At 41.1% G+C, this 13,158-nt stretch overlaps 1 protein-coding gene across 1 annotated transcript in view; it reads left to right on the top strand.

Annotated features, from left to right (window-relative positions):
• Positions 1-8,793: 8,793 nt before the first annotated feature.
• The window catches only part of LOC110536178 (single-stranded DNA-binding protein 2), a 125,991-nt gene continuing 121,626 nt past the window's right edge, over positions 8,794-13,158 (top strand). Inside the window, exon 1 of the mRNA XM_021621782.3 lies at positions 8,794-9,347. Within this exon, the coding sequence (XP_021477457.1) occupies positions 9,292-9,347 (56 nt within the window). The 5' untranslated portion in view covers positions 8,794-9,291. The remainder of the gene's footprint in view (positions 9,348-13,158) is intronic.

Here is a 13,158-nt window from a genome sequence, read left to right as displayed (position 1 = left end):
CCATTTTAGAATAAGGCTGTAACGTAACAAAATGTGGAAAAAGTCAAGAGGTCTGAATCCTTTGCAAAGGCACTGTATAGGGTACAGAGACGAAGTAGTCATTCAAAAATCATATGAAACACTTATGGTACACAGAGTATGCAACTTATCATGTGACTTGTTACACCAATTTGTACTCTTGAACTTATTTAGGCTTGCCATAACAAAGGGGTTGAATACTTATTGACTTAAGACATTTCAGCTTTTGGTGCGTACTGTTTGTTAAAAAAAAATTGAAAAGCATAATTCCACTTTGACTTCATGGGGTATTTTTGTGTGTAGGCCTGTGACAAAACATCGCAATTTAATCCATTTTAAATTCAGGCTGTAACACAACAAAATGTGGGGGAAAAGTAAAGGGTGTGAATACTTTCTGAAGGCACAATATACACTACCGGTCAAAAGTTTTTCTCATTCAAATGTTTTTCTTTATTTGTACTATTTTCTACATTGTAGAATAATTGTGAAGACATCAAAACTAGGAAATAATGACACATTTCCAGGTAGGATGTCACTCAGGGATTTCACCATGAGGTCAATGGTGACTTTAAAACAGTTACAGACTAATGGCTGTGACAGGAGAAAACTGAGGATGGATCAACAACATCTCTTTGAAAATAACTTATATGTGTGTGAAAATGTGTTGCATTTAAACTTTAGATCACCGGTTACTTTGTGTGCTAAACGTGAAACGTTTTTTTGCAATGAGAAGTAATTGTTGTACATTTCGATTGGGAAATGCTTAGCCTAATGCTTGTGTTTTTGTATTCTTAAGATTGGGACCTACTGGCTTATTATGTCAGAGTGAACGGACTGCTGTATTTCCATCAGTCCAATGCAGTGCTGTAGTGGTGCCTGGAGAAGTGGGTCTCGTGAAGGAAAGGCAACCTGTGTGAAAATCCTGTTTTCCTAGATTTTCAGATTTTGTAAATCAGTCTTTTTTAAATAAACAAAATGACAAAAATGTGATGTTCCAAGTTCACAGCAATGCATAAACCACATTAGGATACCTTTTTTGAGGTCTGGGAAAATTAGAAAAAAAATATTTTTGCGAGTGTAGTTGCCTTTTAATTCAGTTGAGCAAAACAAATGCCCTCCACAGCATTACATAATTTGTCAGGTAGGCCTGTATTGCAGATAAACGCAACATGCGTTTATAACTGAGTTACAGTTCACATGAGGAAATCAGGAAATTTACATTTAAAAGATTAGGCCCTAATCTATTGATTTCACATGACACATGACAAATACACATTTGTATATTTTGGTCACATACAATACCAGTCAAAAGGGAGGAGGGTTTTTCTTTATTTTTTACTATTTTCTACATTGTAGAATAATAGTGAAGACATCAAAACTATTAAATAACATATATGGAATCATGTATAACCAAAAACGTGTGAAACAAATAATATTTTAGATTATTCAAAGTAGCCACCCTTTTTTTAAATTTACGGATAGCCAGGATCCCACTCCAACACTCAGACACTCAGACATAATTTACAAACAAAGCATTTGTGTTTAGTGAGTCCGCCAGATGGAGGCAGTAGGGATGACTAGGGATGTTCTCTTGAGAAGTGTGCGAATTGGACCATTTTCTGTCCTGCTAAGCATTCATCATGTAACGAGTGCTTTTGGGTGTCAGGGAAATTATATGGAGTAAAAAGTACATAATTTTCTTTGGGAATCTAGTGAAGTAAAGGTAGAAGTTGTCAAAAATATAAATAGTAAAGTAAAGTACAGATACCCCCAAAAAACTGCTTAAGTAGTACTTTAAAGTATTTTTACTTAAGTACTTCACACCACTGGGAACCACGCATGCGGAGATCATTCACTTACTCCGCGTCTCACAAAGACACGGTGGTTGGAACCAAATCTCAAATTTGTACTCATCATACCAAAGGACAGATTTCCACCGGTCTAATGTCCATTGCTTGTGTGTCTTGGCTCAAGCAAGCCTCTTCCTCTTATTGGTGTCCTTTAGAAGTGATTTATTTGCATCAATTCGACCATGAAGGCCTGATTCATGCAGTCTCCTCTGAACAGTGACGTGATGTGTCTGTTACTTGAACTCGGTAAAGCATTTTTTTGCCGCTGTAATTTCTGAAGCTGGTAACTCTGATGAACTTATCCTCAGCAGCCGAGGTAACTCTGGGTCTTCCTTTCCTGTGGCGGTCCTCATGAGAGCCAGTTTCATCATACCACAGCCGAGGTAACTCTGGGTCTTCCTTTCCTGTGGCGGTCCTCATGAGAGCCAGTTTCATCATACCGCTTGATGTTTTTTGCGACTGCACTTGAAGAAACTTTCAAAGTTCTTGAAATGTTCCGTATTGACTGACATTCATGTCTTAAAGTAATGATGGACTGTTGTTTTTCTTTGTTTATTTGAGCTGTTCGAGCCATATTATGGACTTGGTCTTTTACCAAATAGGGATATCTACTGTACACCACCCCTACCTTGTCACAACACAACTGATTGGCTCAAACGCACTAAGAAGGAAAGAAATTCCACAAGGCATACCTGTTAATTGAAATGAATTCCAGGTGACTACCTCATGAAGTTGATTGAGAGAATGCCAAGAGTGTGCAAAGCTGTCATCAAGGCAAAGGGTTTCTACTTTGAAGAATCTCAAATATGAAATATATTTACTACATGATTCCATATGTGTTATTTCATAGTTTTGATGTCTTGACTATTATTCTACAATGCAGAGAATAGTAAAAATAAAGAAAAACACTTGAATGAGTAGGTAGGTGTGTCCAAACCTTTGACTGGTACTGTATACCTTAAAACAATGGGCTCACAATGGGCCTCAGGATCTCGTCATGGTATTGCTGTGCATTCAAATTGCCATTGATAAAATGCAATTGTGTTCGTTGTCGGTAGCTTATGCCTGTCCATACCATAACCCCACCTCCACCATGGGGCACTCTGTTCACAATGTTGACATCAGCAAACCGCTCGCCCACACCACGCCATACACGTATTCTGCGGTTGTGAGGCCGATTGGACGCACTGCCAAATTCTCTAAAATGACATCTCTAAGGTGGCTTATGGTAGAGAAATTAACATTCAATTCTCTGGCAACAGCTCTGGTGGACATTCCTGCAGTCAGAATGCCAATTGCACGCTCCCTCAAAACTTGAGACGTCAGTGGCAATGTGTTGATCAACAAAACTGCACATTTTAGTGGCCTTTTATTGTCCCCAGCACAAGGGCACCTGTGTAATGATCATGTTGTTTATTCAGCTTCTTTCACAGGAGGTTGGTGGCACCTTAATTGGGGAGAATGGGCTCGCGGTAATGGCTGGAGCGGAATTGGTGGAAAAGTATCAAATACATCAAACACATGATTTCCATGTGCTTGATGCCATTCCTTAATTCCGTTCCGGCCATTATTATGAGCCGTTCCCCTCAGCAGCCTCCTGTGGCTTCTTGATATGCCACACCTGTCAAGTGGATGGATTATCTTGGCAAAGGAGAAATACTCACTGACAGGGATGTAAACAAATTTGTGCACAACATTTGAGAGAAATAAGGTTTTTGTGCTTATGGAAAACTTCTGGGATCTTTTATTTCAGCTCATGAAACATGGGACCAACACTTTACGTTCAACACTCATTTATATCTTCGTTCAGTGTAATTGGGAAGTTTTTTTTAGGAAAGCCTTTAAAAATGTTCATGCAAACACCTCATGATGACTGAACTGCGCATCGCAAATAGCCTATTAACCAAGATGAAGTACCAAACGTTTTCAATGCCTGGTTTGAATACCCTTTGTTGCCTTAGTTAGCATTTACTGGTAGATATCATAAATTGAAAAGTCTTTCCTACCTACCGGCTACCAATGTCATTCTCTGTGAGCTGCTCCATGTAACAACCAGTTGAGAACTGTGTGCTCTTGCTGCCTGCAGATGATATTCTGCTGAAACTAAGATATTGTGCTGTACCCATGTGAATATATTTCACGAACTTTGCAGTTGTGTTGGCTACTTTGTGCATGATTTCTCTATTGTACTACATCATTCATAAGTTGTGTACCTCCACTACACTACTTTGATACGCATCAGTATGGATTAAGAAGTGAATATAGGCAATGCCCACTAAAAAAAAGTGGGTATAGGGCGTATACCTGTGTATACCCTCCACTACACCACTGGCCCTTTTATAAAAATGGCACTCTCCTACTGTACATGAGTGCGCTGGTATTACGGTTGCTGTCCTTTCAGCATCAAGAGCCTGTCACACACTGAAGACCTAGGTCCAATAGGTTCACCACTGTAGTAGCCTGTCACACACTGAAGACCTATGTCCAATAGGTTCACCACTGTAGTAACCTGTCACACACTGAAGACCTAGGTCCAATAGGTTCACCACTGTAGTAACCTGTCACACACTGAAGACCTAGGTCCAATAAGTTCACTACTGTAGTAACCTGTCACACACTGAAGACCTAGGTCCAATAAGTTCACTACTGTAGTAACCTGTCACACACTGAAGACCTAGGTCCAATAGGTTCACCACTGTAGTAGCCTGTCACACACTGAAGACCTAGGTCCAATAGGTTTTCCACTGTAGTAACCTGTCACACACTGAAGACCTAGGTCCAATAGGTTTTCCACTGTAGTAACCTGTCACACACTGAAGACCTAGGTCCAATAGGTTCACCACTGTAGTAGCCTGTCACACACTGAAGACCTAGGTCCAATAAGTTCACTACTGTAGTAACCTGTCACACACTGAAGACCTAGGTCCAATAAGTTCACTACTGTAGTAACCTGTCACACACTGAAGACCTAGGTCCAATAGGTTTTCCACTGTAGTAGCCTGTCACACACTGAAGACCTAGGTCCAATAGGTTCGCCACTGCGCAAACATGTCTATAATAGAGAGAAAGACGGTTACAATTTCCCACTGTCTCACCTTACTAATAGTGAACAAACAACTTTCCAACAATTTCCCCCACTCTTCCATACCACCAAGTAAAGGACATTTGGACAAAGTTTGAAGATATTTTGCAGTGAAAGTAAAGGACAGTAATGTTATGAGAAAAAAAAAAATAGGAATCCCAGGTTTCAATAGGCGATAAGATATGAATGTTTCAAGAAAGGAGTGTATATATTTGGCCTGGCGAAGCTCTTTTATGTGCTGACTGAATGGAAGCTGATAATTGAGTTTTTTACTCCGCTGGTCTCTGCTGGTCTCGGGAGGAAATTACGAGTCCTCACTGTCGGATAATTTTTTTTTATGTATCAGACACAGACAAGACTGAGGCACTCAATGTGTGGTCTCGAGACCGAACTCGAGACCGGTCTCGAAGAGCCTACTACAACACTGCTTCATGGTAATGCATCCTGAATAGGTACACAAAGGTAGAAATATGCAATGTCCTTATTTTGCATATTTGGGTATTATTCTACACACGGGCTATTATTGTAATAAGCTCTGCTTCCAAACAAGACCACATTTGTTTGGTCCATACCAGATGAAATATGAACCAATCATAGACATCTATGTTAAACAAGTTTGGAAATCCCAGTACAGTACAGTACATTAGAGTAGAGTAAAGTAGATATGTTCCATACGGTACAGTACAATACAATACATTATACTGTACTCTACTCTAGTGTGCTCTACTGTACTGCAATCTACTGTACAGTACTGTACTCTAATTTTCTTTATTTTACTGTACTGTTTTGTACTGTACTGTTGTCTACTGTGATCTACTGTACTGTGCTGTCTGAACTTGTGTAACAGACGTCTAATGCTTGGTTCAGATTTGGTCCGGCCAGGGCGGACTGACTGAATTTCCACAACTTTTCAACGACCATGGTCGTCCGGTGTCGGGCAGTGTTCAGTGGGTGATGATGCTGGCTACAGTAAATAGGGTAGGTGGTAGGTGTCATGGTAGGTGTCAGTAAGAGCTGGGAGAGGTGACATCAACTGGAGAGAGAGAGGCAGAGAGAGAGAGGGAGAGTGAGGGGTTGTCCAGACAGTTTTCACAGTCTTGCTTTGACCACCAGATGACAGAAAGATTTTTAAAAAGTTATGAGCTGAACATAACAGTATGCTAATTGTGGGGAGGACAGCAGCAGGTGGCCTAACTGTGGTTTGTGACTACTATTATTTCCCATTGTAGCCAATTCAAATCAAAAATATAATCAAACTTTATTTGTCTCATGCACCAAATACAACAGGTAGACCTTACTTTGAAATGCTGACTTACAAGCCCTTAAACAACAATGCAGTTTTAAGAAAACAGGTTTAAGAAAATATTTACTAAATAACTAAAGTGAAAAATAAAATAAAAAAGTAACACAATAAAATAACAATAATGAGGCTACATACAAATGGTACCAGTACCGAGTCAATGTGCAGGGGTACAGGTTAGTCGAGGTAATTTGTACATGTAGGTAGGGGTAAAGTGTATTGCAGTAATTCCGTTACCGATTTGGTAAGAGAATTACGAGTTTTAATCACTTAATAATTCATAAACAAACACTATAACTAATTGTTAGATCTATGTTTATTGTTACTTCTGTGTAGTTTCATTATCCTCCCTCCTCATGAGGGAGAGAAATTAGAAAATATTTTCAAGATATGTGAGTTTTTGGCACAAGGAAATGTTTCTTAAACTTATAGAAGGCAAATAACAAAATACTGTTAGTGTTGATATTAGTTGGAAGGGGGCTTTACTTCAACATTATTGTATATATACATTATTCTTGAAAAATGTATATATTCCTTAATTTCTCAAAAATATAGACTCAGCTTTCATTTGACACCCAAGTTGACATGCTCCTATGAACTTCACATGTTGGTGCTCATGGCCCCTTTTACATGAAAATGCCCATAAGTGCTTTACCATTGGCACAAGCATACCCTTTACTCATGCCTTAAATATTGTGAACTGTTGCTGTCTATTCTCCAAATACGTCTTTATATAATATGAACTCCACACTCCCCTTCTCTTTTTCCCTAACGCCTCCTATCCTCCTCTCTATCTTCTCAAACACACTGTTGTCGCCTGTGATTCGTTGTCATGGCGATGGGCCCCCAAGGGGCTCATCCCAAAACTGAAAGTTCTGCTAGTCTGAAATAGAACCACTGTCTCTCTCCTGGGGGATGAGGTTCACTAGATACAGGGAGGGAGGGAGGGAGGGAGGGAGGGAGGGAGGGAGGGAGGGAGGGAGGGAGGGAGGGAGGGAGGGAGAGAGGGAGAGAGAGAGAGAGAGAGAGAGAGAGACAGACAGACAGACAGACAGACAGACAGACAGACAGACAGACAGACAGACAGACAGACAGACAGACAGACAGACAGAGAGGGGGTGCAGAGAGAGAGACAGAGGCTGCAGAGAGAGACAGACAGACAGACAGACAGACAGACAGACAGACAGACAGACAGACAGACAGACAGAGAGAGAGGGGGTGCAGAGAGAGAGACAGAGAGGAGGGGCACAAAGAGAGAGAGAGAGAGAGAGAGAGAGAGGAGGAGGAGCATACAGAGAGAAAGAGAGGAGAGCGAGAGAGGGGAGAGGAGAGAGAGAGAGGGGTACAGAGAGAGAGGGTGCAGAGAGAGAGAGAGAGAGAGAGAGAGGGTGCAGAAAGAGATAGAGAGAGAGAGAGAGACGGTGCAGAGAGAGGACAGATAGAGTCAGACAGTGTGCATCCATTCCAACTGGGTCACATCGCTGGAGCATTACATAAGGGTAAACACTGCTGCCCTGTGCTGTGCCCTTGATAACACACATTCATACACACAAACACAAAGGCACAGATACAGGTGCACACACACACATACTCACACACAAACACAAGAGGAGGAGTCCTTCTCCAGAGTCTACCAATTGGGATGCAGCACTTCATATTTTTCAGTTATGTACAGTACAGTACTAGGTCCAAATTTGCAGAGGCATTGAATCGAAAGCCATATCTGTCTCTCAGTGGATTTACAATAATTTCATCATGACAGTGAAGTGAACCCTGGATGTCAGCTTGCGGTCAGCATGACTTAGCGTTTCATCTCTTCCAAGGTATATAGGCTACATACTACAATACATAGGTTTCAGACCGGATAGGTCATTTTACTTTAGTGCCTCTACAGTAGGATCCGTGCTGTCTAAATCCCAGATAGAGATAATATTATGTGTATTACGCAACTCCATTGATAGCCAACTGATGAGAGGGGACATATGAACAAATACGTCTGGGATCGTTTCTTTTCACACCACTTCTGTTGCTCCCAGTTACAATAATTCACAAGGTGTCGACTTGAAGCATCTGAGAATGTGCAGTGATCTGTGCTATTGCCTTTCAGGGATTGAACTGAAAACAACACAGACATGAGATGAGTAGCCCACCAAGTTGGATTATTCAAATTATTCAACTATTGAGAGAATAATGCATTTCATTGTTAGTCTGACATTGTTTGGCTCACACATGCTTTTCTCCATGAGGGGATCCAACAGCAGGACAGAATGTTGTCTATCTCTAACCACTGACCCTGTTTTTGCCCCTCTCTTCCCATTCTACACCCATTCTCAAGTTCAACATTGGCTATGTAATAGACCCATAATTCCAGCTCATATTTGTGAGGGTTGTTTGCGCAATGCGCTGTCTGTGCGTCGGTAGAGGGTGTGATTGTCTATAAAAGGAACAGCCAGTTGTTTAAAATCCTATTTGGACGGTTTCAAATCCCCCCCTTGCACTAAGGGAGGAGAATGGAGGGAGGGAGTGCGGATGTGTGTGTGTGTGTCTGTATGTTTGTGTGTGTGTGTGTAGAGTGTGTATGAGAAAGAGAGAGAGAGAGTAGAGTGTGCATGCTTGAGTTCTTCTCTCTCTCTCTCTCTGTGTGTGTTTGTGTGTGTGTGTGTGTGTGTGTGTGTGTGTGTGTGTGTGTGTGTGTCTGTAAGGGTGCGTGAGTTTGTGCTTCTCTGTGTGTAAATGTTCATGTGTGTGAGCCAGGGAGAGCCAGGCAGCACCTTTCCAACACACACACAGCCAAGGCAGGCAGGAGGAGAGAGAAGCAAAGAGAGAGAGAGTGAGAGAGGCAGAGAAAGAGATGGGGGTATTTGGAAGGGCGTGGCTAGCCAACTGTCAGTCACTGGCGGTTACCACAGAAAATGGGCGTGCTCAAATACCGGGACAGCCAATGGTAAGCGACGCTGCTTGTGTCACCATGGTGACGGGGCTGTACCCAGGGAGGTTGTGATGGGTTGACAGGTGCGTGACAATCGGAGCTCTCTGCAAGCATGTACGCCAAAGGCAAGAGTAACAACGTGCCGTCCGACAGCCAAGCCAGAGAAAAGTAAGTTTTATTCATGTGGGAGGGGGAGAGGGGGGGACCGCGGCAATGGGGAAAGTTCATGAGCGTCCGGGGCAGTCACACAAGAAGCTGCTATCGTAGAAGAGAGACATTGCAAGACTCAGAAGAGTCATGGATGGTCCTTTGCTAGGCGTATTGGCAGGCTTTAAAAGTTGACCATGTAAATTTCTTGATAAATTGATTACAATAGAACATGGTGAAATAGAATGTATGCATGATGCTTTCCGACGTACATGGCCGTGGTTCTTAGAGGCACATCTTTTCACACCAATGCTTATCGTTCTACAGTTTGTCAGTTCAGCCTTGGCTATGCAAAAACATTGTAGGCTACTGGCTGTAGAGGTAGGAGTTGTAAAGAATAGCCTACGGTTTGTCATGTTCAGTGGAGCTTTACGCACGCTTTCATGCCCACGTCGTGCATATTGTTGTCATTGGAAGTTATCTTTGCATTAGGTTGACAAGCAGGCAATACTATCGTTGTTAGTTCCATCAACCCATTGCATGCTACCTCGCAACACGCAGTATCCGACACACTGGGCACAGAAGTCTGTCCAATAGCCAGCATAATGTGCAGCCGGTATCTGTAATCATTATTATTAGGATATCATTACCATTACAAAACCTTTTACTTGCATAGTGTACCCTACTGGTCAAGTTGCTTAAACAATAAGCTTTTTTACATTTTAGGAAAACATATCACTAATATGCTACTGGGTTATAATGCATACACGTTGAAACCGATGTGTTCTTTAGTTGAGCAAATAGTTATCTCGTTGTCGCCGGTGCCCGGTGGCTTGTCTACTATCACTTAGGCAAAAAAATATGTAATTTCAAAAATCATGTTATGCAAAGACCTACAGTAGCCTCCGAATAATTTCTGAGGAATGTCTCCGTTGAGTGATCACAAAGACGTGTCTAAAGACAAACACATTTCCTGCGAGACAGACAGGAGAACTTGGTGAGGTTTACATTGTTGTTGTCGCATTAGTTATGTAATATTCTGCTTCACGAAAACACCGGACACACTCTTATACCAACGCATTCATGTAGGTCTATTCTAGGCTTTCTTCATGTTGGAAATGTAGTTTAATATGAGCCAGTTTGCTCCAGTAGGAAAATAATCCTGCATTAATTAACAGGACATTTAAATCATGGGAAGTTTTGTAGGGGTTGTTACATTTGTCGTAAGTGAAAATCAAGTCTGAAATTTCAATGTGGAAATGACAAACTTCAGAAGCATTTTAAAACCTCAAATACACTATAATTGCAGGGATCTACTCATGCAAGATGGTGGTCAAATTAAGATCTTACACCTGTATTAAAGGCTGTGTTTACACAGGCAGCCCAATTCTGAACTTTTTCCACTAATTGGTCTTTTCACTAATCAGATCAGCTCTGAAAATATATGGTGATTGGTCAAAAGACCAATTAGTGGAAAAAATATGTGCAATATGTGCCTGTGTTTGCAACTGACCCCACACTTTTCCACACTTTTTTATTCTTCTGAATTGTCTTAGATATGTTTGAAGACTTTCTTAGTTTTGACGGCTTAAGCCTGTAACGACAGTGACTGAAAGCTTGAAACTGCTAATCGCCAACATCTGGGCTTGTGTGCCTGCGTGTGTGTATGTGTAAGGGAGAGGTGTGTGAGAGAGATGCACATGTAGCCTATTCTACACATTATTTCATTAAATTATGTTAATGGTTTCATTTTGGGCTAATACATGATTGCCAAAAATGTGAGTAAATGAAATATATTTCGGAGGCTAGTCTATAGAACAGTAATAGTTAGCCTACAGTATATTTTGGAGGCTAGTCTATAGAACAGTAATAGTTAGCCTACAGTATATTTCGGAGGCTAGAACAGTAATAGCTAGTCTACCGTATATTTCGGAGGCTAGTCTATAGAAGAGTAATAGTTAGCCTACAGTATATTTCGGAGGCTAGTCTATAGAACAGTAATAGTTAGCCTACAGTATATTTCAGAGGCTAGTCTATAGAAGAGTAATAGTTAGCCTACAGTATATTTCGGAGGCTAGTCTATAGAAGAGTAATAGTTAGCCTACAGTATATTTCGGAGGCTAGTCTATAGAACAGTAATAGTTAGCCTACAGTATATTTCGGAGGCTAGTCTATAGAAGAGTAATAGTTAGCCTACAGTATATTTCGGAGGCTAGTCTATAGAACAGTAATAGTTAGCCTACAGTATATTTCGGAGGCTAGTCTATAGAACAGTAATAGTTAGCCTACAGTGCTCAGAATGTTCACACCTGCTCTGGAAGTCACCGACGTGTTACAGGTTCTCAGGGAAAGTAACCATCGGTTGGTTATGTTGTTCCCGGATGAACGTCTGATAAGATTAACCCACCAAAGTTCATAGCAGTAGACTATTTCTCACTTCAATACTATTAATTCATTTCTGTCTGCAGTAGGATGTCCAGACACATCCGCAGAGTCCCAGGTTTCATTGAGGAATCCTGAGAGCGGTCAGCAACAACACAAAGGGATGGATGGCACTGTACCCCGTAGCACTATCTCTGCCTTATCTTGTCATTAAGAGAGAGAGAGAGAGAGAGAGAGAGAGAGAGAGAGAGAGAGAGCGAGAGAGAGAGAGAGAGAGAGAGAGATTCCTCATAGGGCCTCCTCTAGATAGGCCTGGACAAGACAAAGTTGTTGATAAATTGTGTGTGTTGGTAAGCTAGTCTGAATTGTACTAGATGTATGATTGTCCATGGTTTACCTATGGTACAGTACAGCCTAGCTCTCCTAGGACCTCATTAAACTACTGTACACACACATACATGTGTTAAATATAAGTGTGAAATACGTGTTCTTGTGAAAAATGCATACAGATTTCTTACATCTGGGAAATTGTTTGTTTACCTGTTCGAACTACGAACAGAACTTAACATGGAAAGAAAGTATCATGTGAACGAGAGATATAGGACAAGGGAGAGGAAGATATGAACTGTAAAAGAGGAGAATAAAGAAGATAAGAGAGGATGAGAAGAAGAAAGGACAGAAGAGAGGGAATTGCATGTTTTGTAGCACACAGTCCTACTGATCAGTGGGGTGTCGCTGTATCTGACACACAGTTCAGTCAGTACCATCTTCTCTTCAGTTGTTTCTCATTTTTGCTACACAGCAGGAATCAGAGGGAGAGAGAAATAGAGAGCAACAGATGCAGGAAGAGAGAGAGCGAGGGACTGGGGGAATTTACTGGCTCATTAGTTTACAGCAGGGGTGTTGAACTCATTTTCCCCCGGGGGCCGCATTGGGTCTTCAATGATGTCCGGAAGGCCGCACTGAAAATGTGTTATATTTCCTAGTCCTCTAGCCATCTTATTTAGAATTTGGAACAGTAATTATTAGAGAGCTGGACAGTCAAGTCATGAATATAGGGAAAAAAGTGTATCCATTAATATATACAGTTGAAGTCGGAAGTTTACATACACCTTAGCCAAATACATTTAAACTCAGTTTTTCACAATTCCTGACATTTATTCAGAGTAAAAATTCCCTGTCTTAGGTCAGTTAGGATCACCACATTATTTTAAGAATGTGAAATGTCAGAATAATAGTAGAGAGAATAATTTATTTCTGCTTTTATTTCTTTCCTCACATTCCCAGTGCGTCAAAGTTTACAAACACTCAATTAGTATTTGGTAGCATTGCCTTTAAATTGTTTAACTTGGGTCAAATGTTTCGGGTAGCCTTCCACAAGCTTCCCATAATAAGTTGGGTGAATTTTGGCCCATTCCTCCTGACAGAGCTGGTGTAACTGAGTCAGGTT

Source organism: Oncorhynchus mykiss, chromosome 11 (genome assembly GCF_057628025.1).
Source record: "Oncorhynchus mykiss isolate SJ-2025 chromosome 11, ASM5762802v1, whole genome shotgun sequence".
Lineage (NCBI taxonomy): Eukaryota > Metazoa > Chordata > Actinopteri > Salmoniformes > Salmonidae > Oncorhynchus > Oncorhynchus mykiss.
The sequence above is the reverse complement of the archived record's forward strand: the minus strand, read 5'-3'. Positions and strand labels throughout refer to the sequence as shown.